The sequence below is a fragment of the Trachurus japonicus genome, chromosome 21 (genome assembly GCF_045865225.1).
Source record: "Trachurus japonicus isolate A0001 chromosome 21, Traja_1.0".
NCBI classification, from domain to species: Eukaryota; Metazoa; Chordata; class Actinopteri; order Carangiformes; family Carangidae; genus Trachurus; species Trachurus japonicus.
In genome coordinates, this window is record NC_140927.1 from 18,660,198 (window position 1) to 18,685,294 (window position 25,097).

The window sequence follows — 25,097 nt, forward strand, 5'->3', positions numbered from 1 at the left end:
GCAACGTTGTAAATCTTTCTGGTGAAGTTTCTTTCCTTAGATACAGTATGCGACAACAGCTAACTTTAAACTTTGAAATAGTGTGGATGAGTTTTGCACAAGTTCAAAGAAATTAGGACGTTTAACAACAATTTACTTTCATAAACAGTCTGACTTTTTATGCAATACTGACAAACAATATGTTGAGTGCTAAAAAAGGGGATATTTTTTTCTTTTACAGTGCTGCTTCGAATTTACTTAACCTTTTGCCCATGGGTGGTGAAACAGGCCACAGAGATTAGACAGTGCAAACAACCATTAGAAATCCATTTAGCTCCAGAGGTGGGGATAAAATGGCTTTTAGGCAGCACTGTTCTAACCATCGCTGTTCTAAATCATCCTCTGGATAGAAAGTAAGACCTCTCACAGCATGGAAAAACACGAACAGAACAGAAGACGCCACTGAGTTGCTGATTTTCTTTTGACATTACGTTATAAATTGGGCACCATTTAATGTGAAGACAGTGATGGCTGATCACTTGAAAAGTCTTATTCAATAGAAATGTATGCCTTATATAGATGTCTGTGAAGTTGACATGCTCACTTAAAGACTACAGTATGCAAGTCTGGTCGCTTTTCTGCTGTTTTTCTAACCCTCATCTCGGCCATGTGCATTTGTTTTTAACAAAGCCAGTGAAAAATCAATTAATGGAGCGGTGGACAACATATATGATGTTACGATGTGTATATCTGTGTAGTCTTAACTGTCATAAACAAAAGATTAGGGGTTACAGGGCATGTTTGTGTCGCGGTGTCGCGGTGCCGCAGAGACAAGAGCTGGGACACCGGGACGGCGTTGTCCGCTTTATTATGATTCAATAAATAATAAATTAAATACATTTATTGGGAGCAGTTACAGTGTTGCAAGTCTTTTTCTCTCTTCTTGATCATGATTTGGACTCAGCACCTGGTAACATGGATGTGCGTGTGTCTACCTCCCTTTAAGGTTGGTTTTCAGCCATGAGATGGCAGGTGGATGATGGAGAGCCTCCATTCTCACTCGTAACAAGTCACAAGTCATAGTTAACTATCACAATTACTCCGGAGCTTTTTAATTAAGGTTATAATGTAGCACAGCCATGGGAAAAATCCTGCTTAGTTCCTCTTTAACATAAAGACTTGTGGGTACACGTGAGAATTTAAGTTTTAATTCAATTTTCAATCCACTGCTCTGATTTTACAATGTAGGCTAATTCATTATTGAAAAAAGAAAATCAGCTTTAACACCCTCCTTTTTCTTAGAGGTCATTATGGTAAACCATCAACGCTTTAAGGTTCATCAAGAAAAGTGTAGACAGTATGCCAGACAAAAGTCATTTACACCAGACTCTCCATGACAACCAAAGACATTAATCAACAGTGCAGTATAGGTTCAAGAAAAGCTCATGTTTTCAGAATCTGCACAAATGCTGTAAACTATAATACATAACTGTCCTTGTTTGTCATTGTCTATTATGTTTTACTATAACCCATTGACACCAGTGTACTGTGCACAACAAGACTATATTTCATACCACGTAGCCTAATAGATGATAGCCTTTTTTTTTATTTAGCTCAGACTCTTTGTCCTGCTCTTTTATCTGTTTTGATTTTTCTGTGAAGCACTTTGCACCTTTGTTTAGAATGGTATTATTATCATTTCACATTTCATATTTTCTCTCTGCTACAGAGAGGAAATATTTTCATTTTCATATTTTCTCTCTCTCTAGCTAAAAATTTACAGAATACAGAATGAAATATGAAGGATAAAGTTTTGTTAAATATTAAACTTCTCAAACTGGACTTGAAATGATAAATTTACTGGAAACTTAAAGTGCTACTTCCAGTTGGGATATTTGTAATACGTAATTATCTAATCCTATAATATACAGGACTTTCACTTATAGCCGATTTTACTTAAGTAAAGGATCAGACTACTTCCTCCAGAACTGATTACCTCATAGGCGACTGCTGTCACAGGTTAATCTGCAGCTCTCACCTTTCACAGCGACTGAAGTCTGCAACTGCAGTTCCATACGCAATTACATTACATAAGTGCCAAATAGAGATACGCTGGTTCTCTTCCGATACACTCGCTCTCCTTCACTCGCCCACTCATGTGCTCTCTGTCTCTCTCTTCCTTTGTCAGATCAGCTGCAGAGTCGATTAAATCTATTTTAAACATTAATAACACTGACTTAAACTCCTACTGTATCCTTAATAGAAACGCCTCTCGACTGAAGTATTTTCTGAATGACATTTGACTCTCTTCTTGATGAGGCTGGATGATTTGTTCTGGCCCATTCAGACAGGCTGCTGAGCGCATGTTAACCTACATCACCCTGTCGGGGTATAAAAGGAATTTTACATGGCTTTAATTATGATAAAACATAAAATGTGAGTGAGCTAAGCTAATGTATGAATCCATGCTGAAAAACACAAAATTCAAAACTCAAAGCATCTGTATTAGCAGAATGTATTTTGGTCTTTGTGTGGTCTGACTTTCAGCCATGGCTTGTCCACTCACACCATGTGAGGGAAAAAAAATCTCCAGTCAATATTTTATTCATGAGGGATTTTTCACAAAGGAAATGATATGTTGCTGGCTTGAATTTTCATAAACAGTGAGGTTGTGGCTGGCTCCAATTACCAAGTGAAACAAATCACCTAATTAAAAAGAAATGAGCAGATAGAATCGATGCAGATCACTTCCAGTGCGGTGGCACATCTCTCCAGAGAGAACAGTAACAGCCTGTAAACACCAACCCAACAAGATTGCAAGAAAACTGCGGCACACTCAACGAGTTCACTTTTAAAAACTACCGGTACTTTACGCAAGTGGCAAAGTCTCAGTGTGAATACAGTGGAAGTGCAGGAGGAAGAAGTTCCATCACAGGTGTCAACATGTCAACACAAAGAAATAATGATAATGAGATATGGGGTGCAAACTGCAGAGGACAATATTCATCACCACAGCATGTGACTGATATTCAAATGACCTGAGAGGAGGAAGACATCAATTTATGCAGACAGCTTGATAAATAACATCAAAAATGGTTAAAAACAGCCTGCTTCAGAACATTCCTCAACAAAAAGAACAACCAACCAGAGGAGTTGTTTTTAAACAACGCGAAGACAAGTAAACACTGTCAGAGTGATCATCTTTAAACAGATACCCGGTGATTTATGCGGAGAGCGTAATGCTCCATATATCCCAGAGGATTTGACGTGTGGGTCCTTGATTGTGTTCAGTGTGGAGTTCTCAGGTGCAGTGAACAAACTGACAGCTGTTCATCAGCAGAAATCCCGCTCTTAAAGTGATCAAATTGCACATGGCATTTTATAATGCGTTTTTTAAAGGATGTGCAGTGTAGGAAAAAAAAAAATCAAAATGCAATTCTTATTGTACCAAATTGCCTTCAAGATCCATATTATACATATTCATAAGTACACACTATTAAGAATTAGTTAAGCATTAATTAATACTGAATTCTTCATTTATAATGCATGAATACTCATTAGTATGTAGTTTATAAATACAGTTGGTCCTTATCAATGATGAGTATTAACTGTGTAAAAGCCCCTGTACAGACTTTTCATTTAGTGTTGATTTTGGCGGCCCCTGTGGACGAAAGCGGCAGAATGAAGACTGCATTTCCCACTGTCATGAAGACGTTTGTCAGGCCGGCGCGTGTAGATTTGTTTTGGAAACGTCGGAAAGAAGACGGGACTTGCTTTTTTTTTTTTTTTTTTTTTAGCAGCGTAATGTATCTGTTCGTATCATTCCGTCAGTAGTCCGACCCGACCATGCCTTCCAGAGGTATAGAATTAGACTACTTAGAAATAGCGTATCTTCACATTGATGGGCTCATTTGCTGTTGTAGGTAACAGAGACACATCAGCAGAAACCAGAGACTTTTGCGTATCTAGTTAAAAGCTCCATACAGGGGCTTTAATAAACTACATACTAATGAGTATTCATGTGTTATAAATGATGAATTCAGTATTTAATGCTCAACTAATGCTTAATAGTGTGTACCTATTATAAAGTGGTCCCATTTATATAGTTAGAATCTGTTTCCAGCATTAATGCGCTGGGCAAGTCTTGTGATTTGGAGCAGAACAGGGAGAGGTCAGTAAGGATTTGTTCTCCAGTGGGAGAGAATGGATTAGAGACTGGCTATTCAACAGAGCCCATTTAATCTAGTGTATGATTTATTTTGGATTTGTTTCAGTCTAACATTACGGAAGAAATACAGATTATAGCTGATGTTCATGTTATGCTCATTATAGCAGCTACATGAACATATTTGTACTAAAACAACTTGTAACACTAAAGCTATTACTATGAACAGAACCTTCCCAAATAATGGTCATAGTATATTTGCTTGTCTAGAATGCGGACAATGCCTTTTGATCTGAGGTTGTTGGTAAGGCAAACTTACATGATCTCCTCTGTGAGATGCATATGCATACCATATGAATATAAATGCAGAGGAGTGATGCGATTAAGGATGGCAGTTTTTCCATCATTTATTGTACACTGGCTTCGACAACAAATAATTAATTGCTGAGAAAGTGGAACAACAGAAAAAAACAACCAAGAAAAAATGAGATTCTTAAACCATTATTATTTTTCTACTGTGGAAGTTCAGAACAGAAAATAGACAACTGGCAAATAAATCCAGAGACATTTTGAAATGTTTCACATTTCTGGGGAATATATAGCAGTACAGCTGCTCTTCATACAGTATACACACATCTGTTTCAGTTTGCCTCTGGCACTGCCACAGCAGTCTGACAGTCCCTTTTCGTTTCACACTTATATAATGGATAAATGAAGGTGAGGACTTGGTTAAAGTGAACTGGTGCGTGATTTTTCTTTTTTTTTAGTTCAAGTTCTGTCACAAGTTGGAATCTATTTAATCAGAGGGTGTTATTTCCTCCAAGTGGAGCCGTGCAGAGAGAAGGTGTTGTAGGGAAAAATCATTGCTATCGGGGGCACAGCTTCCAGGTTTAAAGGATTTCTTGCTCTTTGGTTGGATTAGTTTTCCCCCTCCCCAATATCTTGTCTCCTCTGGTCAGTGGAGCAGGTATATGATGCTGGTCTGAATGGATGCCACAGGAATCAAGATGAATATCTTAGCCCCGAGTCTGTGTCGGCTCTGAGGGACTCTTTTTTCCCCCAGTGTGTCTCAGGGCAAATCTTATCCTTCTCAGAGGGCTGGTATGAAGCGGTTTATTTGACCGTTATATGCGAATAAAGGCAAGATGACTGCCTACCACATCGGAGATAGAACAATCAATTTATACCGTATGATTTATATTATATTATACTGCTCATGCATATGACATTCCACATTACGCTAATCTGTCTGTCTGTCCGTAACATAAAAGAGCAGTCGCTGACAATTTAACACAAAGAGCAAAGTCAATACCTATTCGTGGTTAGACCTTAAGCTAATTGAAAATCTTTCATCCTATAATGAGCATGAAATGTCAGCGCCAAAAGATATAGAACTGGCATTTAATCTACACCCAAGAACAATAATCCTATTGACAAGAATTCTGATAAAGACAGAATGAACATTGCTCCAGGATTAATGGCAGAAATGTTAAATTATTAAATTTAAGTGAAGTCATGTCCAAAATTTGATTCTGTGTTAATGAGGGACATGTTGACTGAAAGACAAGGGGCTGGGCTAAATCAGCAAGCAGACAATACAATGTATTGTAATGCATTAGCAGAGACAGACAGTGTTTCAGTTTGCTGCGTGGGTTTTCTCATGCAGTCCAAAGAAAGAAATGGGGACTCATGCTTGCATAGGACAAGTGGCTTTGAAAACAGATGGATGGAAATTAATATTGCAATATATACAGACAAACTTGCAGACTGGTAAGATTAATATGCTGCTCAGCCTGTTGAAAATGTAATTAACAGACATGCTGTTACAGCTTGGTTACAGTCCTTACTTTGTTGACTGCTCAATGTACGTGCTGACAGGTGTTTCTTAGCAACCAATTTTGAACATTAGTGGGTTTTAGAAACATCAGAGGCTACAGCAATAGCACAACTGCATAGGTTTTTTTTCTTGGTTTTAAGTCGACCTCGCATCGCGCACCGCACAAAAAAAAGTACTGTACGTTGCTGCGGTCTCCAGCCGGTTCACCTGCTCAGAGGAGCCTCTGATGTTCCTCTCTCTTCAGCCACTTTGTATAAAAAATGGTTCAACATTGGAAGATCTAGCTGCCAATGCTGCTCAGCTGTAGCACCGTGTGTGTGTTTTATAACGGCAAAAAAAACAATGCAATTAAAAAAAAATCGAATAGCGTAGTTTATGAGACTATCGTCTTGTCTGAAAAGACGTAAATGTTCGCTTTTTACTGGCGCAGGAGAAACATGGAGAGACTCCTACAGCCATCAGGAAGTTCTGTGTGAATAAATAAAAAACAAGTGAAACTGAGGTGCGACCGGAGAAGACATCACACATGGGCTGCTTGACTGTCGCTGTTTCCGGAAAAATCTCAGCGAGAGCTCACATTTTTTTGGGACTGGCCCAGGGGGAGTATAAGGAAGTATCGCGAGGTGGAGTTAGCTGCTCTGGACGTCAGGATCAGAAGCATTTCTGTCACACTCATTTGGTCACATGATCTCAAAAAAGTGAAGCAATCAATTAAAGAAGCGGACATACTTTTTTCACCTTCAGGCGTCATAGAAAGGCCACAGGAACACATATAACTGCTACAAAACCTGTATAAAGTGGATTTTTCATAATATGGGCCCTTTAACTTTCATCAGAGGCAGGACTGTAACTAACATGCAGTTTTATCATTTTCTGGCTGAATTAGTTTGACTTAACATAATTAATATAATAAACAACTATCAGGCATCCCATACTGTGAGGCGACAAATAACAACACAAATTTCCAACGTGCCCTTTGGTGTCAGGAAAGATGAAGCGACTCGAGGAATAATACGAATGTAATGTTTTGTGATGAGGTTGTACAAATGACTTAATTTGTCACTTACATCCTCCTCATAAATCAAAGTTATTATTTCATAAAACGTTGAGGGATATAGAGTTGGCTGTAAAGCTAAACCTGAATCAAGCAGCTGGTCCTTCCTTTGTGCGTAGTGTCAGTTAGGTTTAAACTGCAGGGATGTCTAACCACAAAGTACATTTACCAAACTTCCAGAGCATGCTTAAATGCTATCAGATGTCCATCCGGACCACAGATGTCTTGTGCGTCCCTTGGGATCTGCAGCAGTCAATGCTTTTGCTGTGTTCAGCTCAGAGATAGTGTTTTGCTTTTATTTCCACTTGTGTGTGGTGCTTTACTTTGTCTGAGAATACCATGATGCACTGGAAGACAGATCGACTGACCCCAGAGTATACAAAAGAGTTTTAAAAAATAAAATAAATAAATACAAGAGAGCATACTGGAATTTGCATATGAGGTCTTTCAGATTGTAAGGGTTTGTTGAGTTCAGTAATGTGGGTTTACACTGCACTACACTCTGGCTTTTAGGGAAAAGTTCCCCTGACATGACACAAGCCCGCATCTGTCAGTCTTGTCGTTTCTCCTGCCGCACTGCAGCTGCTCTGCCCTGCTCCTGTTGAACACATAGAGCCGTTCAGGCCACCATGAATAATGCTTTGGTTCAACAGCATGTATCCTTATATCCCGTAACTGGTTGTTTTCTATTGTTTTGCTAAATAAGCAACACTACCCCTCACCATTAAATTATTAACAAACCACTCACAGAAGGATTTCGTATGTGTACAATACAGTAAACCCCCTATTTTCCAGTATGCAGCTCTTTTTTTATATACACACATCTCTGTTGAGACCACTGCTGATAAAAGTTCTTAGTACTATTGTCTACGTTAATCAATTGTATCTTTAAAGCCCCATAAAAAGATAGTTTTGCTGAAAACAATGAATCAAAAAACTAAAAGTGTAAAAAAAAGCGTTGGTAGTGCTGCAGATCCCACTGAGAATCAACACTCCACCCTGAAGCTCTTTGCAGCTTTCACCTTCTTTGAGCTGCTCATTGTTTTGGTTCGCTGGTCCATATACTCCCAGTGGTTCTAACAAAGACTGGCACAAAACTTTGCGCAGCTCTATCAAGGTCAAGCTTACACAAGCCTGATGTACACTACATGCCCAGCATAAAATGGACAAGTGCCAATGACGACAAGGGACTTATGAGAAGGGCTGAACATCAAGCAGGCCCAATGGGAGCTAAAAAGGGAGTTGAATATAGGAAAGACTTTGAGGCAAGACAAGGGCAACGTGTCGCATACTGTATGTTGCACTCAATGAGCTGCCAGTGTAAACAGGTACTTGTGGTAAGGATTGAAGACGTGTTGACTTGAGAGCAACAATCTGGAGAAATCTCACCAGCATTGTTGAGAATACAAATTTAAATAGAAAATGCAAACCTCATGACCCTGAAATTACTCATGTTAACGGTCAGCTCTGGATTTATACGATGGGTGGAGTTAGCTGGCTGCCCCTTATCATATTTCAGCCAGGTCCCACCAAATGGAGGATGAATATAACGGCAATTTTTTCCAAGTCATTTAGCATGTTATCCTTGTTTTTGTAATTTTGTTTGTTTGTTTTTTTGCTTTTCGTGTGTCATTTGTGTGCACCTTATTTGTAAACTGACTAACCCCTAACCCTAAACTCCATTAAATGACACATAAAAAGCTTGAAAAGCAGAAACATGACATCATTCAAACACAGCCCCATAATGAAATGCTACACATTTGACTGGTTACATTTGTAAATACACCTCAGAGTGCAAAATTAGTCATCACAAATATTTCAGTCCTTTACGGGAAGAGAAAAGAAGGCAATTTGAAATATAAAAATGCCACAAAGCTTTGAACAGCTACAGCTCCTTCTTCTATTTCTAACAGCAGCCCCATCACATTTTCACTGTCACTGCTCTAGTTCAGTCCTACACGATGAGCCTATCTAACTGACAGCAGGAATCATCTGTGTAACGCATTCGATGAAACATTACATAAATATATAAATATTACATTCATGTTTGTATTCTTTGTCTCTGAGCTGAACAAGTTCCCATTGAACTTTGCTTCACAAAACTTGACGCTCCCCGCTGTGCACTTCTGCCCTATTAGGACTCCCCATTTAGCCCAGCAGGAGACTAGAATCCCATGAATAAAACCTTTTCATGCAGGAAAATGTTGATGGAGCAACAACAAATAAAGCACCTTCTTATCTGGGGGCCCAACATGTGTCAATGAAACTGATTTTGTAAAAATGTGACAACACAACCTGAGTTGTAACCTCTCTTAAAATAGAAAGTCAAATGAAAGACACAAATTTATGTTACCCAGGGGCGTCGTGTGGCAAAGTTGGTAGAGCAGGCGCCCCATATACAGAGGCTACATTCCTCGCTGCAGTTGGCCCCAGTTCGAATCCCGCAATGGGCGGCCCTTTACTGCATGTCATTCCCCCTCTCTCTGCCTTCCCATTTCCTGTCTCTCTATACTAAACTATCCAATAAAGGTGAAAATGCCCCAAAAAATATTCTTAAAAAAACAAAAAAAAATTATATTATCCTGCATAGTAAAAAAGGTAACATTTTGACATTAGCTAACACTTAAAGCTGGCCTGTGGAGTTTATACATATAAAACAATGTCCGTTACATTGCAGCCACTGCCAAACGACGTATTAGGATGATCATTGAACGCATCTCCACCACACAACAGTCCCTGGTTTACCCAGGAGCGCAATTGCCTCTGAGGAGCGACTTTCCCGCGCTGTCGCACAGGGAATTACGCATGCAACGCAACACGTTCGGATTTGACGTAGGGTTTAGAGCGCTGGTAAACATAAGAGAAGAAGAACATGTTATCTTATTTTTGTCTAGTCTGATATGCAGCCGGTGGAAGCACACTGCAGCCACCGGAGCGGAGGAGACCCGACGGCGGATTCGTCCCGCCCCCCTCCCCCCCGACACGCACCGCACCGTAACTGGAGAGATCCGCCCGGTGAGCGCGTTCAGAGTCGACCACCGTACCCCCCCTCTCGCTGACCTCCGCGGTCCTGGACCGCACAGGTACCAGGAGACCAAGACCCCCTGTCATGTCGGTCCTCCACCCTCTCTGATCCGCCGCAAGTTGCAAGAGCCCCGCGGAGCCCAGTCTCTCCCTCCTCTCCCACACTTCAGCACCTGTCCTGGGCTACAGCTTGGCTCGCTCCACCCTCCTTTACTTTTGAAGTAGCTATAACTAGTAATAATGCACCGTATAGCCTAACTATACACGCGTATGAGTGATCAGAACAGTAAATTGTTTACACTACTTTTAAAAGGAGTAAAGTCATTTAAAACGAGGACCGAGCCGAGCCGAACCGAGCCGACACGGTGCAGCCCAGGACAGGTGCTGAAGTGCGGATGAGAGGAGGACAGACCGGGCAGGAGCAATACAGAGGCGTCTCGTCAGTCCTCGGCCGTCTTCAATGTCCCGAGACACCCCTTTCAATCCGTTTAAGGTTATTTGTTTGTGTTTAGGGAGGCTATATTTGCTTAGAAAGAAAAAATGCACTTACACACATTTTGGAGGAGGGAAGCGCGTCACAGCATCATTTTTATTAAATCATAGTTTTCTCTAAATTAAGACAGTGTGCGGGACTACTTTTCACCCAGCCCCCCCCCCCCAAAATGTAGGCCTATGTATAAAAATATGAAAATAAATTGCGTGTAGGCCTAGATATCGTTTAGGGATTTTTTTTTTTTTTTTTACTAAACGTTTACAGTTTAATTCCGTGTAAACGTTTACACATGTATAAGGTCACACCCCTAAATAAATGCCAAAGCTGAATGACCACAACCTTTTTTTCTCTTCCTACTTCGCCAGTCACCTGGTTGCCTGGTTACCTGCACTTACCGTTCGGGGAGGGAGGGAGGGAAGGGGGGGGGGTTAACGTCATCGAACGGCGCAGGCTGACTGTTGCAGTAGCCTACTCGAAAAAAAACACGGTTGATGGCTCGTAATGAGCAGAACTCCACAGGGCAGCTTTAAGTTGAAGTTTGGAAAAAAAAAGAGTTACAACTTGTGTAGGCCAGAGGAAACACTAAACACTGTGGAAGCAGAAAAGGCCAAAATAATCTGACAATAAATAAAATGTATTAAAAATACTTAATTTTGAATTTATGGAAATTACAGGGAGGAAATTTCAAACCACATAAATTCAGAACGTGTATTTGAAACATTAAATATAAAAAATCAAAATCATGGCCTGTCTTTACGTCCATAAAACATTAGCACCCAAATGTTTACTAAGTCTTGTAGCTATTACCAATCACACCAAATCAACACCATCCAACACCAACACAGTCTGCAGCAAGCAAGTGTAAAGCCATAGATAAAAGAATTGGTAAGGTTATGCTGAAGGTGAAAAAAAAACTGAATGTAAGTGTCTAATTGTTGTGAGTGTTAATGTGATGTAACCTACTGTGTTCCTTACCCATCACATTCATGAGAAGCAAACACACAGTCATAGATATAAAGAGAAAAAAACATATAGAAGACTTACCAATGTACTGGTTCCACTCTGGATCCAGGTCAGCTTGATTGGCCAGGCAGCCCTTCATGACATTCAGGCAGTAGTTCTTACAGGGTTTAACTGCAGGCATGCCCTGACAAAAAGGGCAGTACATCATCTTTGTCAATGCTCGCATGCATGCTGGAGTGCTGCTTACCTGCAGGGACACAGGGAGTATGACATTAGCATCTGGACAGCACCCATGAAAGCCATGATTATTATAATCATATTCTGTCACTTGTATTTAACTTCTGTTTTATTCATCTTACTTTGCCTAAATGCACCCTAGTAAAGTTTTAGCAGATTACAGTCACTGTGTTATTTGGTAAGAAAAAAGAACTTTGGTTAGCGTGCAAATTCAGAGAGAAGAGAGTGTGTGTGTGTGTGTGTTTGCCAGATCACTTGTCCTGCATTGAATTGCCAACATTAAACAGAACAAACATTTATTCGCCGACTCTTCAGACAAAATTGGCTGATGAGCATCTTAACCCAATTTCACAAACAAAATGGATGGAGATGTGAAGATGGCAGATAACGGAACCTGTAGTCATTGAGATATCAACTAAAAAGCAACTGCTTGCAGTAGAATAGAACAGCACAAATATGTGTTTTCATGGCTAACCCCCCCCCCCCCCAACCAAGACTGGTATGACAGAGTGCATAGTATAACTAATAGGCTATCAGTTGCAGACAATAGGCCTTCAATAGCTGCACACTGAATCTATTGGTATGGATATATAATTTCATTGTTGTCTCTTAATGGTAGTGGAGCAGAAGGGAGCTGTAAGAGGCAGCTTTGTTCACCTTCTCCTCATACCAACTTTGGGTTCTAAATTTGCTGACCACTTAAATCTCAAAACTTAAAGGGATAGTTCACCCTAGAATGATATTTCGCTCATTATCTACTCACCCTCATGTTGACTAAGGGCTGGAAGAATTCTCAGAGTCCACCGTCCCTTCTCTGAGTTACAGGGGGTCTTGGCGTAGCAGTGCATGTCCATATAACGGTTGCAAAGGGACACCAGAGCTCTTCGTAAAAAAACACACACAAAAAAACATCCAAATACCTCCATGATGCTCGTATGTAATGTCCGTCTTGTGCTGAAGCCCCAAATTGCGTAATTGTCCCGAAAAAAATTAAATAAGTCTATATTTTAAGCTTGTTTGTAGCGGAAGCTTCTCGAAGCTCCTCTTCCTGGTCCGTCCAAATCTCGCGTGATTCGCAGTGACCGCACTGACGCCGGCGCAAATCACGCGAGATTTGGACGGACCAGGAAGAGGAGCTTCGAGAAGCTTCCGCTACAAACATGCTTGGAATGTGGACTTATTTAATTTTTTTCGGGACAATTACGCAATTTGGGGCTTCAGCACAAGACGGACATTACATACGAGCATCATGGAGGTATTTGGATGTTTTTTTGTGTGTGTTTTTTTACGAAGAGCTCTGGTGTCCCTTTGCAACCGTTATATGGACATGCACTGCTACGCCAAGACCCCCTGTAACTCAGAGAAGGGACGGTGGACTCTGAGAATTCTTCCAGCCCTTAGTCAACATGAGGGTGAGTAGATAATGAGCGAAATATCATTCTAGGGTGAACTATCCCTTTAAAACAGAGACTGTTTAAAAAGAAAAAAAAATCTAAAACACCCATCACAGGCATTCAAAGCACATAATTACAGGTGTGACTGTATACAGTAAATGGCCAGAAAATGATTCTGATTCTGAATTAATTAAGACTGGCATCTCAAGATATCTTTAGATATCTCCATCTCATTACAGTATCTCAGTTCACATAAAATCATAAATACAACTGGAGGCATATCTAAATGTTGTTCTTTTTTCCCTTTTTTTTTGCAGGTCAGAGCCACTTGAAGATTATCTTAGTGGGTGGAAGTTAAATTAATCCATTATCCACAATTAAATTCATAATGCATTTGAAAGGGGTGAAAAACAATTACAGTGCATAATTATTAAGTTCGGCAATCAACTGTAGCATTAATTGATTGTTTCAGTGGTGTTTTTCTTAATCCAAAAGCTGGCTCTTAATTTGCCGAACATGATGCTTTTCAGTATTTTTCTACAGAGACAGACTCATTTTAGGGAGTGGGAGACTAATGTACAATGTGTAGATATAGTTTTGCCTTTTTGAATTAGGATTTGCAGCCTAATGGGAACCACTGTGGCACACTCAAATGAAGGGTGCTAATTAGTATCCAGTTTATTCGGGTTCTTTGCTTGAAAAAAAAAACTCAGTTATAGTGGATGAATCAGTGTTGGAAGATGAAAAAGTCTTTTAGACATAATTGTGATTTTAGCTTGTTTACTGTTAATAAAAGTGACATCTGGTGTGACTTGAGTAGATTGTTGGCCACTTTAATAAACAGTATTTATTTTTACGCCTTAATTCAGGAGGCACTGAAAAAGTACCCACAGAACAGACTACTGGACAAACCTGACCACTCGCTGCATCAGCTGTTCTGCTGTATTATATCCAAGGTGCAGAATCTTATCAGTGTTTTGCCTTGTGTAAGCTAGTATAGTGGTATTTGAGATAGCAAATACAAACTTGACTGCATGACCTACTAAAACTGATTTTATTACATGATTTCTGAAGAGCACGCAGCACTCAACATTCTTACTCCCTGCACTCAAATGCTTGCACTCTGATGCCCTGTCAAGATGTTTGAAATGAAAGCTCCTGGGTCACAGCTAATGGATTTTTTTTCTGTGTTCCACGAAGCACCAACAAGCATCTTATTAAGCATCTTTCATGCTTTAAATCGTCCTAATACTACACTTAGACATGCCATGGAGGCACTTATTAATGTCTAATTTCCTTAAAAAAAAACAAAAAAACATTTTAAGTAACTGTTGTACTGATGATTTCTAATAGCAAGTATTGAGGATGAGTGGACTTAGACAAGAGGCTGTGCTAAATAAAAGCAATATTACGACTGTCAGGAGGAGGAATTCCTAACATATTTTATTTCCTTATATCTTGCACACGATAAGCTAGACAAAAAATTAAGATACACTGATGGGGTTTGAAAAAAAAATCAAGTCTTGTTGTAACTGCAGGGTGAGGAAAGTATTTTTTAGTCTTCCAGACGAAAGCTGTGTTACTGTACAGTCTGAATCAAAGTTATTCCTCCCCCTTGACCTGCAAGACATTCTAGTGATATAAATTTTATAAAAACATAGCAACTAAGACCTTGTGAAACTGTCAAGGATATTTTAATAATGCATTTGAGTGATTTTAGCGAATGCAATGTTCAGCTTACTAATAGTACAAATGGTAAATTTGATTTTGCAACAAGTCCTCCAGACAGGGCAGTTGCCTAGATGCTTGAAAATGACATTTAAGGGAGTAAAGGATTTGTCTTTATTTGACAGAAAAAATGTGGTGTGCTTTTAAATAAGTACTTTGTCAATGTTAGAAGACCTTCCATCAACATGGTTACAGTGATAATTGCCAAACAACATTGACAACTGTGGTCTCCTGTTAGAGGATTTAAAGTAACAGAACTTAATGCCCTATAAACTCCATCAGATTTCCTTCCTTGCGCCAGACATAATAGAGGTTGCCTAATAATAATACATTAACTGTGGGTCATAATATGTGACTTGCACAGATGACCTGTGGGGCTGTCCTTTTTAGACAGAGGACAGTCTCCAAAAAAGGCCCATTAGCAAAATTATTGTTATTAGAATACTTTGTTGAGTGTCCCTCGACCTTCATGACATCCCATAAATGTCTCTGATAATTTCTCACAAACTCCTGACACCTCTCTTTAAGGATTTTAGCCCATGTGCAAAAGCTTTAAACTGGTTCACTCATATTCCCAGGTTCCTGTGCTGTCACTTTCTTCCCACCAAATATTTTTTATGGGATTTCAAGGAAGAGACTGAGATGGCCAGTCAAGGACTTTCGAGAAACTATCCCTGATCCAAATTTTGCATCTTAGACATGGCCTACTGTACGTCAAGCTTCAATTATATAATAGACAAAGGCAGCACATCCTTCTTCATAGTCAGGTTAACAAGTTCCTGCAGTAGAAAAATCAACAGGTCGCACCGCCGTCTGTGCTTGACTGTTGAGATGTTCTTTTTGCCGTTTGCCTTTTGATTCCAGATGTACTACTGACCCATGGGTCCACACAGCTACAGTTTCGCCTCATCACTCCATAAAAACAGACTCTTGGATCTCTCTTTTTCTTCCGTATTCAAGTGGAGCTTTTATGTGCTTTTTGGTCAAGAATGCAACAAGACAAGTTTCTGGGTATGAAGTACTTGTTTGTCTTCCTCATAGAGTCTGATACTGACGGACTACTTTTGCTATTGCCTTCATCATGTCCTCCTGCAAGTCTTTGGCAGTAATTGGACTTCTTTTCTTAGCTGTTGTTCAACTGTCTGATTCTCTCTTGAAAAATGTGACTCTTTCTTCCACATCTTGCTGTACCATGAGGTTTTAAACTTGTGTGTGATTCTGCCAACCATATTTCTTGCAACTTGAAATGTCTTGGAAATCTTTTTGTAACCGCTGACTTTTTGGAGTGATGAAGTCATTTCTTCTCTTTGCCTTTGAGACAGCTCCTTTACCTTTGCCTCTCATCTCAGCTGCATGTATATACAGTACAGGATATGTACTAGTAACACAGTCGATGTGAAATAAGTGCCATTAAACCATTCCCAAAAGCTTAGTTATGTTCTGCAACAAGGGCTTTACCTACTAGCAAATGATTAAAAACACTGACATGATCAGAATAATTTTATGATCAATATAATTATACCACTGAATTAATACAAGTTCACTCTTAATTTAAAATCAGAAAACTTGTATTATATATTAACCCTTATATACAGTACTCAGCAGTGTTGAAAAAAATCTAGAGTTACAGTCTAGTTACTGTATGTACCAAAGCAGAACAACAGCTTTGTTGTAGCACTGTTGCTAAGCAATCAAAGTTGATAATTAACTCTCTCTGAACATTATTTAATCAGGCTTTAGTTGTTCTGCATCTCCTCTGTAGACATGACATCTGCATGTGTTGGGATTTTATTCCACTATGGGGGAGGCACAAGACGAAAAACAAATGAATAAACTCAAGAACAATTCCTGAGGGGGGGACACAGGTGGCATGGAGGTTATAGACCGAGACTGAAAATAATAAATACGGCCTGGTTACACAAGTATTGTTCACAGATTGTCAGGGTTACAGTTGCCAAAATAAGAGCTAGGCTTAAATAGCAAAAGTCTGTTCAATCACAATTGTTACAGATTTCAGAATCTTGTAATTAAGCTGTGGTTACTACCGTATACTGTTTTTATGCTACTATATTTTTTTCAATTTAAATTTGGTTACATTTTTTTGCATATTAAAGCTATGGTCTACAATCTGAAAGACGATGAGAAAATTTTGAAAAAAGCACCCCAGGTCTAAGAGAGTTTGACTCCGCTGCGTCTTCTGTCTTGGCCGCGGCTTCACAGCTACAGTAGTGGCGGCAGAATCAGGCTCTGAGGTTTCCTTGGTGGCTCTGTGATGTCTGTAGAACTTGGCTCAGGGGCTGCATTGTCTGCAACAAAACTTTGGGCCCTTTCCTAGACATAACTCTGTATTAGACGGCCTGGCAAAGATGTTAATCCACAGGGGCTATTGGGTGTCGTGGCCCCCTCCATGTTAAAAGTAGAGGGCGCTGACACGCCGGGACCATCAGGGACCTGGAATACTCAGCAGCCCCAAGAACAGAGCAGTCGAGTTTTGTGGTACAGTGTACTGACAGGAAATGTGTAGTTTTTCTGGTGAGACATGACTATTCTTCAACCTGGGAATCTCTGCCTGTGGTCACATGACCATGCCATCTGCAGTATTGTCTGTGCTGCCTAGATAAGTTCATACGATTTATCTACTGCCAAATATACTGTCACTGCGGTAAAGCGGCGCCATGTGTCGCACAACAAGTAGCTGATTATGGATTATGTCAATTTTAATGAAGCTGAAAATCACAGATCTTCAGCTTCACCACCAGAAATCTAGTTTTTAAAGTTAATACTAAAATTATGTGAAAACAAGGTTTCTTTAGAAACTTATTTGCAGGAGAAAGAACAACAGCAGAAATGATCTAACTGAAAATGAATTGAGTAAGTATGAGATGACAATTACAAAAACCCACCTTAGACAAATAGATTGTGAGTAGTTTTGTAATATTCATCTAATTTGTAAAAAACAAATATATGACAACAATCATCACACCAGTAGCAATATTTTGGAATTTTAGAATAATAATGATAGTCATGTCAAACCTCCACACTCTCGTAATATCAAATGCTATTAACCAGTAGAAACACATAAGTGTATGTACATATTAACTCATCTCTTTGCATTAATTTGACATATTGCCTACTTATTGGTATATTATTATAGTGAGTTCACATTGATTAATAGATGTATTATTTTTTATGTTACCCATATGAGGATTTAAATGTTTAAATGTGTCAACAACCAAACCAATAATTAGAAGACTTTAATCACTTCAGATAAACAGAGGCAGATGCACTGTTTGGGTAATGATCTGGAAAGAGTTTGAGCCGTGTTTGTGCCACGCACGCTTCAGACACGAGTTTCCGCTCCCTCAAAGCTCCGCTGGGTTTTGTGTTTTGTCTCTTAAGCCATGAAAAGAAATAAAGTACTGCATCATCTGCTTTAATTCAATATATCCGAGGAGCAATAAGCTTGGACGACACATCTTGAAGGCACTGTGCAAGAGACACCTCTAGCAGGGTGTCTTATTCCATTATGCTTACACCCAATCCCTCATGATGAGTTTATACCCTGGGGATCAAAGGGCTGCAGTCCCAGACACATGACCTGGATCTCAGGTCCCCCCGAAATGTCAAGGGGTGAAGCTGGGACATGCCTGCTTGTAATAAACGCGGAGTGTAACTCAGTAAACGCATACTAACAACACATCCTCTGCGGCTGCTTCTAAATGAGCCTCACTTACTACTGGTGAGGGGGGAGCTGATGCAGGCTGTCACAGGAACGTGTTTAAAGTTCAACAAGTGCACTGGGACTTACACCTTAGCGCTTTGTCTCTGATGACTGAGAGTTACTATATTTTCACTGGCGTCTGTGTCTACACTTAAGAGCAGGCCCATAAATATGTAGAATAGTGTTGATTATCCAATCTAACTGATATCAATACAGTAGTAAAGGAATTTTTTTTTCTTTTTTTTCATTTTCAGTGTAGAGCTTCTCAAGGCTTCTCAAGAAGGCCAGTTGTTGAGTGTGACTAAATTTAAGCCTTAGCCATTTGCTTCTCTTAAATCTTAGTGTGTGTATGATCAAAACTACACCCACTCCCAGAACAGCATGATATACTGCAGAAGCTGTGTTAATGTTACATCGCAACAAACTTATTACTAAGGCTACAACATTAATAATGGCTTCTATATACCAGGTGAGCAAATATTAGGCAAGAGAGAAATAAACAGTGATGGAGATTTCATTCTTCCTTTTTCATTGTCTGGGCATTTCTCGACAGCATCTCAACAAGCAGCCTTGAGCTTAAACTTCCCGAAGACATACAGCAAGAGAGCCCCACATTAGTCAGAGAGGTATCTGGCAGGAATTTGTTCGTGTGAGAAAAAAAACAGGGGGGAATCTGTGTGCTCTCAGCAGAAAGACCAGAAAAGACCTTAGGCCTGTTAAAGTATATGTAGGATACAGAGTAAGTCTTAATTTCAGCTGAAGTCAAGCACTGTTATTTTCCCATCAGTGAAATAAAAATACACTTGTAGGTTTGCAACTGAGAGAAACAAGCAGTTGAACGGGTGTTTTATATAATGCAGTTGAACTTTTACCTTAGACACTCTTTGGGCCACCTCCCGGCCAACAGAGAGTCCTTGGACGAATGTGCGTGCAGCGATGAATGCCCGGGTAACCTGAGCCTTGAGCTTCCTGGGCACGTCTCCAAAGGGCTTGAGTTGGTCAGTGTACTTACTGATACACTCCAGATAGTCCTCAGTGATGACATACTGCGAGTTGAGCAGCGTGAACATGCGCTCCAGTAGCCGCGACCAAAAGTCATTAAGCATTTCCTCCAGGTTAACATTCCCTCCTGTGTAATAGCGCTTCAGCTCGGCAAACAGATTCTCAAAGACCTCCGAGTTCTGCATGTAAGGCTTGCCGTAAGTCCTCACAAACATCTCATTCAGAGACCGCTCGGTGTTCTCCAGCAGCTCCAGGAAGAACTCTGGGTAAAGAAGAAATGAAGAAGTGTTACTCATGGTCTGATTTTCACATACAGTAGGTACATACAGATAACATACGTAGATAATTCTGTAGGTGGAATACATACATGTGCCTTAATAAGATGCAATAGGAGCCCACCCCCCTTCAATTGATTTGATTGAAATAGAAATACAGCACAATTACATTCAATGCATCTAGTCCTCTTGATTGCAATTGACACAACAAATGTAACAACAATCCAAATTTACAAAAATAGCGAATCCATTAGAGCGTCTGATGTTGACTTCATTTTGAAGATACAGCTTTTTGTCAAATCTGCACTAAAAGACTTTTCACACTGCAGTCGGAGCCATCCTCATATTTTTTTGAAAGCAATAAGTCCTCTGTTTGCAGTGCATGGGGTCTGTATTGTCCATATCTTACCTTGAAACCCCAAAATACATGAATGTACCTTGATATATTCTGGTGAATCATTTCCTTTATACAGATTCTGACTGCAGTGTTGCTCCATATGCTGGAAACATAAGGCTGTCAGATGAAGTGTAATAAATTATCCTTCAGTATTATGATGATTCCACAATAGTTTGTCTGTAGGGTTTGCAGCTTTCTCCTTTTAGGCACTGTGTTTGCCTCATGACTTCTATGGCTCACCAGAAAATGAGATGATAACATTTCTGACCATCTGCTATTCACAATGATAGTGCTGGCTTTCAGGGACCGAGATTAAAATTTAAATAGGCTTCAAAACTGCAAAGTAAAATATTTCAAGACTAGTCAGAGAAAACTCCAATCTTATACAGGACAGTGGAGATTTTAGAAAGTCTTCTATATTCCTAAATGATTGTGGTTTATACTGTAAACCCAAACCACAGCTTTGCAGCAGGATTAATTGATGTTTTGGCCACCTCAAGGTCTTGGAAAGACCTGTAAACACAACATTCATATAATCTCATGCATCTGGTTAATATTTGACCATTCACCCAATATTTGCTTTTAAATACCATTTAGTTATGGTTTGGTCTATGCAAACTCCTGATGGTAAATCTGGTTCTTTTAGATAAATCCCTGTGGATTAGTCACCAAGAGCGACACCTTTTACGCTACACGGTCTTTTCATTCATTTATGGTATGAAAAAAAATATTGATCAATGCACTATTAAAGTCTTTAGTTCCTTTGTGGTATGGGATAGTGGGGAATGAAGAGACTGTTGTGGACAAAGCTAGCGATAAGACATTAAAAAGGTAGGGATAATTAAAAATAATGAGCTGTGTGGGTGGGACCCTGTAAAACCATGTTAGTTATTAATACACCAAACCACATTACTTATTACTACTGTTTTTTTTTCTTTCTTGGACATTACAGTTGTGGACTATAGAGACAATGCAGATCTTTGTTTTACAATAACTGCAGCCTACAATATGAACAACCAGTCCTAAACCAAATAACAGAAACAACCAATACCAATATGTACCACTACTAGCAAGTGTGCCTGATGTTTATTGTCACGATGACAATGATAAGGTGGACCGCCATTGTGTGGTTGGGTCTAAGCATATAAACCAATAAGCTACATGGTTAGGTAAGCGTTGGTTTGACTTTGGTTAAAATAAATACTTCCTTAAGGTTTGGGGGTTGTTGTTGTTACAATCACAACAGCCAACATTAAAGAAGAGTCACAGATAAAAGAGACAACACTGACTATTGTTTTCACTGTAGGAAACAAATATCCATCCATCCATCCATCCCTCGGCTTTTCACTCACCACCCAATTTCCTCCTTTGATCCTTTCATAATTACCACGGCTGTCAGAATTACCATGTGTAAAGCAGCTGTGAAGCAGTTCATACACGGCACATAGGTCACATGATATACTATATCTACTGAGAGACATTCATCTGGCACCACTGAGCCATGCACATTACATGCACTCATCAGAATGGCCCTGACAAAACTGTAATGGATTTGAAGTGGTCATTAGTGCTCACTTGTGGACTTGTGGTGTTGGCCAAGGTATGGTTATTTCTGAGCATTCTCTAGACTACGCGGTGAATGAAAGACTACAGAGTGAAGTTACTTAAATATTCAAAGTTCAGAGCATGATTTGTGCTTCAGTGATTAATTTTTGGTGGTGAAAATAGTCAGTGGTGTTGAGTGATATGCACACTGATTAATGAAAGCTTTAAAACTAATTTAATTTAAAAAGGCAGATTTTGTTTTTAAAAAAAGGGCGAGCTGTCCATAAGATATTAATCAGATATAACCAATGGCAAAAGGTATTGCTAATACAGACAGTATGGTTGATGGAGTTTCAAGCTGGAATGATTATAATTAATCATTACAATATGGATGACCTCAGTGACTACAATATTTTGTTCAAAAAACATCTTAATCTTATTATTAAAAATTCATGAAAGGGATCATATTCTACAATGGTAAATTTAGTGAAATGTCAGAGGCTAAGAATGAACAGGCAAGCTTAACATTAAACCTTTAGTAATTAAGATGTGTGTCAAAAGACTGCAAGAGCTGCAAACAGAGCCTAACAATGCTGAAACGCTGGACAGGAGTGATTCTAATGCATCCTACTTGCAGAGAGTTCATTACATTTAGCCGATAAAGCTCAGTTTGGCTCCTATTCCTCACCTTCCACACATTGCTGTGTGAGGGAGGGTTACACAGTGCCCTTCTCTCCATGATGAGGAGAAAGCCTGTGTCTCTCTGCTTCCACAGCTGCTTGCTCTCACAGAAACCCACTGATGGATGCTCTCCTGGATGTCAGAGATGTCAGCAATCTCTATTTCAGCAACCTTTAAACAAACTGCTCCTACTTTAAATCTTTAGCTTTAGACGATGAAAAAAGGCAAGTGGAGATCATTTGGTGAAACTTCATGGGGGCAATCCACAATCTGGAGGTAAACTCTGGCCCAGAAAGTGCTTGTGGACCACTACAGATTGTTGAGTGAAAGTATTGCTGGGGTGGAGAAGAGAATGTGTTTCACCTTGGGTTGTAAAATTCGCACAGAATTGAATAATTTTATACAGAAAACCCACAAACAGTTGGGAAAAATTTGTGAGCACTTCTTGCTGAAATATTGTGAAACAACTCAAAGTTGAATGGAACTGGTTTATATGTATTAATCCTTATATAAAACCAGGACAAGACAGGAATTTCACTATATCAATATCCCTTGATGTGCAGCATTTGATTTCAGGGCGACACACAAATGAAAGGTGTGAAAAGAGCCAAATACACGAAAGAGAGTTAATGAAATCTGGTAATTTCTCAGATGTCTCCTTTGTAAAACACATCCCTGCAAGCCACACATCGTCGGATCTATGCGTAATTCATTAGTGCAGGTACCCTGTGTCAACTGCAACTGTGACATGATTTGTGCAGCAGAGTAAACAGCCTCGTCTCCAGCAGTCAGTGTCTTCTCCTACAGGACCACAGCCAGTCAAAGAGAGCGCCAATGTCTCACTTTGTGATTATTGTAACAGCATAATATAAAGTGCAGTGGGAAGGTTTGCAGTCTCTTTGACGTCTCATGTCTCTGCATGAAACTGGCCATTTTGCTGCCAAAAGGAACATTTTGAATTCCACATGTATGTGTGTCATCAGTTGTGTCTCTGATTGTCACTGACAATCTCAAGTGCTAGTTTATAGAGGGCTACTTTGAGTGCTCTTCAGCTGTAAAATATATGACATGCTGACTTTTCCATTACTGGTGTTAATTGCTGTGACTTGCCTATTGTGAGTCACAAAGTGACAGTTAAAAGCAGAGGCTTTCAATGTAAAATTACAGCTAAAAAGGATATGGTTGTTGGTGAGTCCAGATATAGATATTGTTACAGCCACAGTCGGCACCCCAACGTGTGCTTAACCCTGTTGTTTGTATGCCAAACAGGCTGCGTGGGCCCTGCTTTGGGATTGGTTGGACCTGATGGGAGGAGTCACTTATTGCCATGGCTGATGTTCCTGCCAGTCCGCAGCTGTGGCCACTCTGGAAACTGAGTTTTAAAGGCCCAGTAAGACAGTCAGAGTTACAACTTTCCATCATACAGTTTTCAGTCCTTATCTTCATTGTGAAGACTGTAACTTCATTTGTCAGGTACTTGCTTCCTTTATTGGGAACTTGGCCTGCTGACTTGCAATTCACATGTCTGGTAGGCTCATTAGTGACAGTGGTGCTGCTTCCTGTGTTTTCTGTGTGTTTTCATGTATTTATTTATTTGCTTTTAACAATGGTGATTAATTGTACCTTCATTTACTTATCCTTCTCGCTACTACTACTAGCTGGCTTTATTGTTGATTTCCATTTCCTCAAACCACAAGCTGTGTTGCAACAATATACAACTAATTGTATCATTAACTAATTAATGTATTTCCCCAAATAGAATTCAGAACCAGGTAGTCAATTCAAAGTTTCAAGAAATTATATACAAGGTATCTTATGACGTATATCGCAGGTAGGTATAATTATTAGTCCTGGATGACTCATATAAAAGTACTGTGTTTGATTCTTTCTTTTTCTGATCCACTTTGCTCTGTCCCCTGTTGTTGCAATGTGGTTCACAATAAGAAATGGAGGGTTCCTCAGCAAAGAAGCGCTTGAGGGCATTAAAGTTGAATTTGTATAAAAATATTAATGCAGCAACTTTAATGGGGCAAATGGGAGCAGATCAACATGAGGCCTCTTGAGTTTATCCTCAAAACATGACCAATTATGCCAATAGAGGGAATTGGAAATTAGAAGGGCTGGTTTTAATAAAGGTCTGTTTCCTACAGGAATATCCTAAGTGTTAACTGAGACTTGACATTCTGTCCTCGAACAAAATCCTGCCAAGTTTCCAAAACTTAAGACAGAGTTTGAAAAATTTAGTGAAATCTTCTGTATATCCAAAATCAGAGCTTGTCGGTCAGAAACCTTGCTGCGAAGAAGTCCCTACAGCACGCAGAGATGCATACTGTGGAATTTCTACCTGAACCGTACACACTCTAACTGGATGGTTTGATCGGACTTCTTAACTAAAGAATGTAATGGTAATGTAATGGTTTTGCTGAACAAGCATGCCCTTTTCAGCACCGTGCAGCCTCACATTCATCTACACAACACATCCACACCTGGTAGCTGGCCAGCGTGGTACAGCCATCTACGGTTGGCAGCTTCCTTGTGGTAATTCTGGGTTAAGTGCAGTGCTCAAGGGCACCTCGAACAATGGCTGATGAGGGAGGAGATA

General features: G+C 39.7%; 1 protein-coding gene across 2 annotated transcripts in view; it reads right to left on the reverse strand.

The window, feature by feature from the left end:
- Positions 1-25,097, reverse strand: part of LOC146965068 (glypican-6-like) — an 87,742-nt gene that overhangs the window by 39,256 nt on the left and 23,389 nt on the right. For both annotated transcript variants that reach the window (XM_085765767.1, XM_085765766.1), the window contains exons 3-4: positions 19,468-19,859; positions 11,597-11,762 (exon numbers count right to left, since the gene is read on the reverse strand). In XM_085765767.1, the coding sequence (XP_085621893.1) occupies positions 11,597-11,762; positions 19,468-19,859 (558 nt within the window). The remainder of the gene's footprint in view (positions 1-11,596; positions 11,763-19,467; positions 19,860-25,097) is intronic.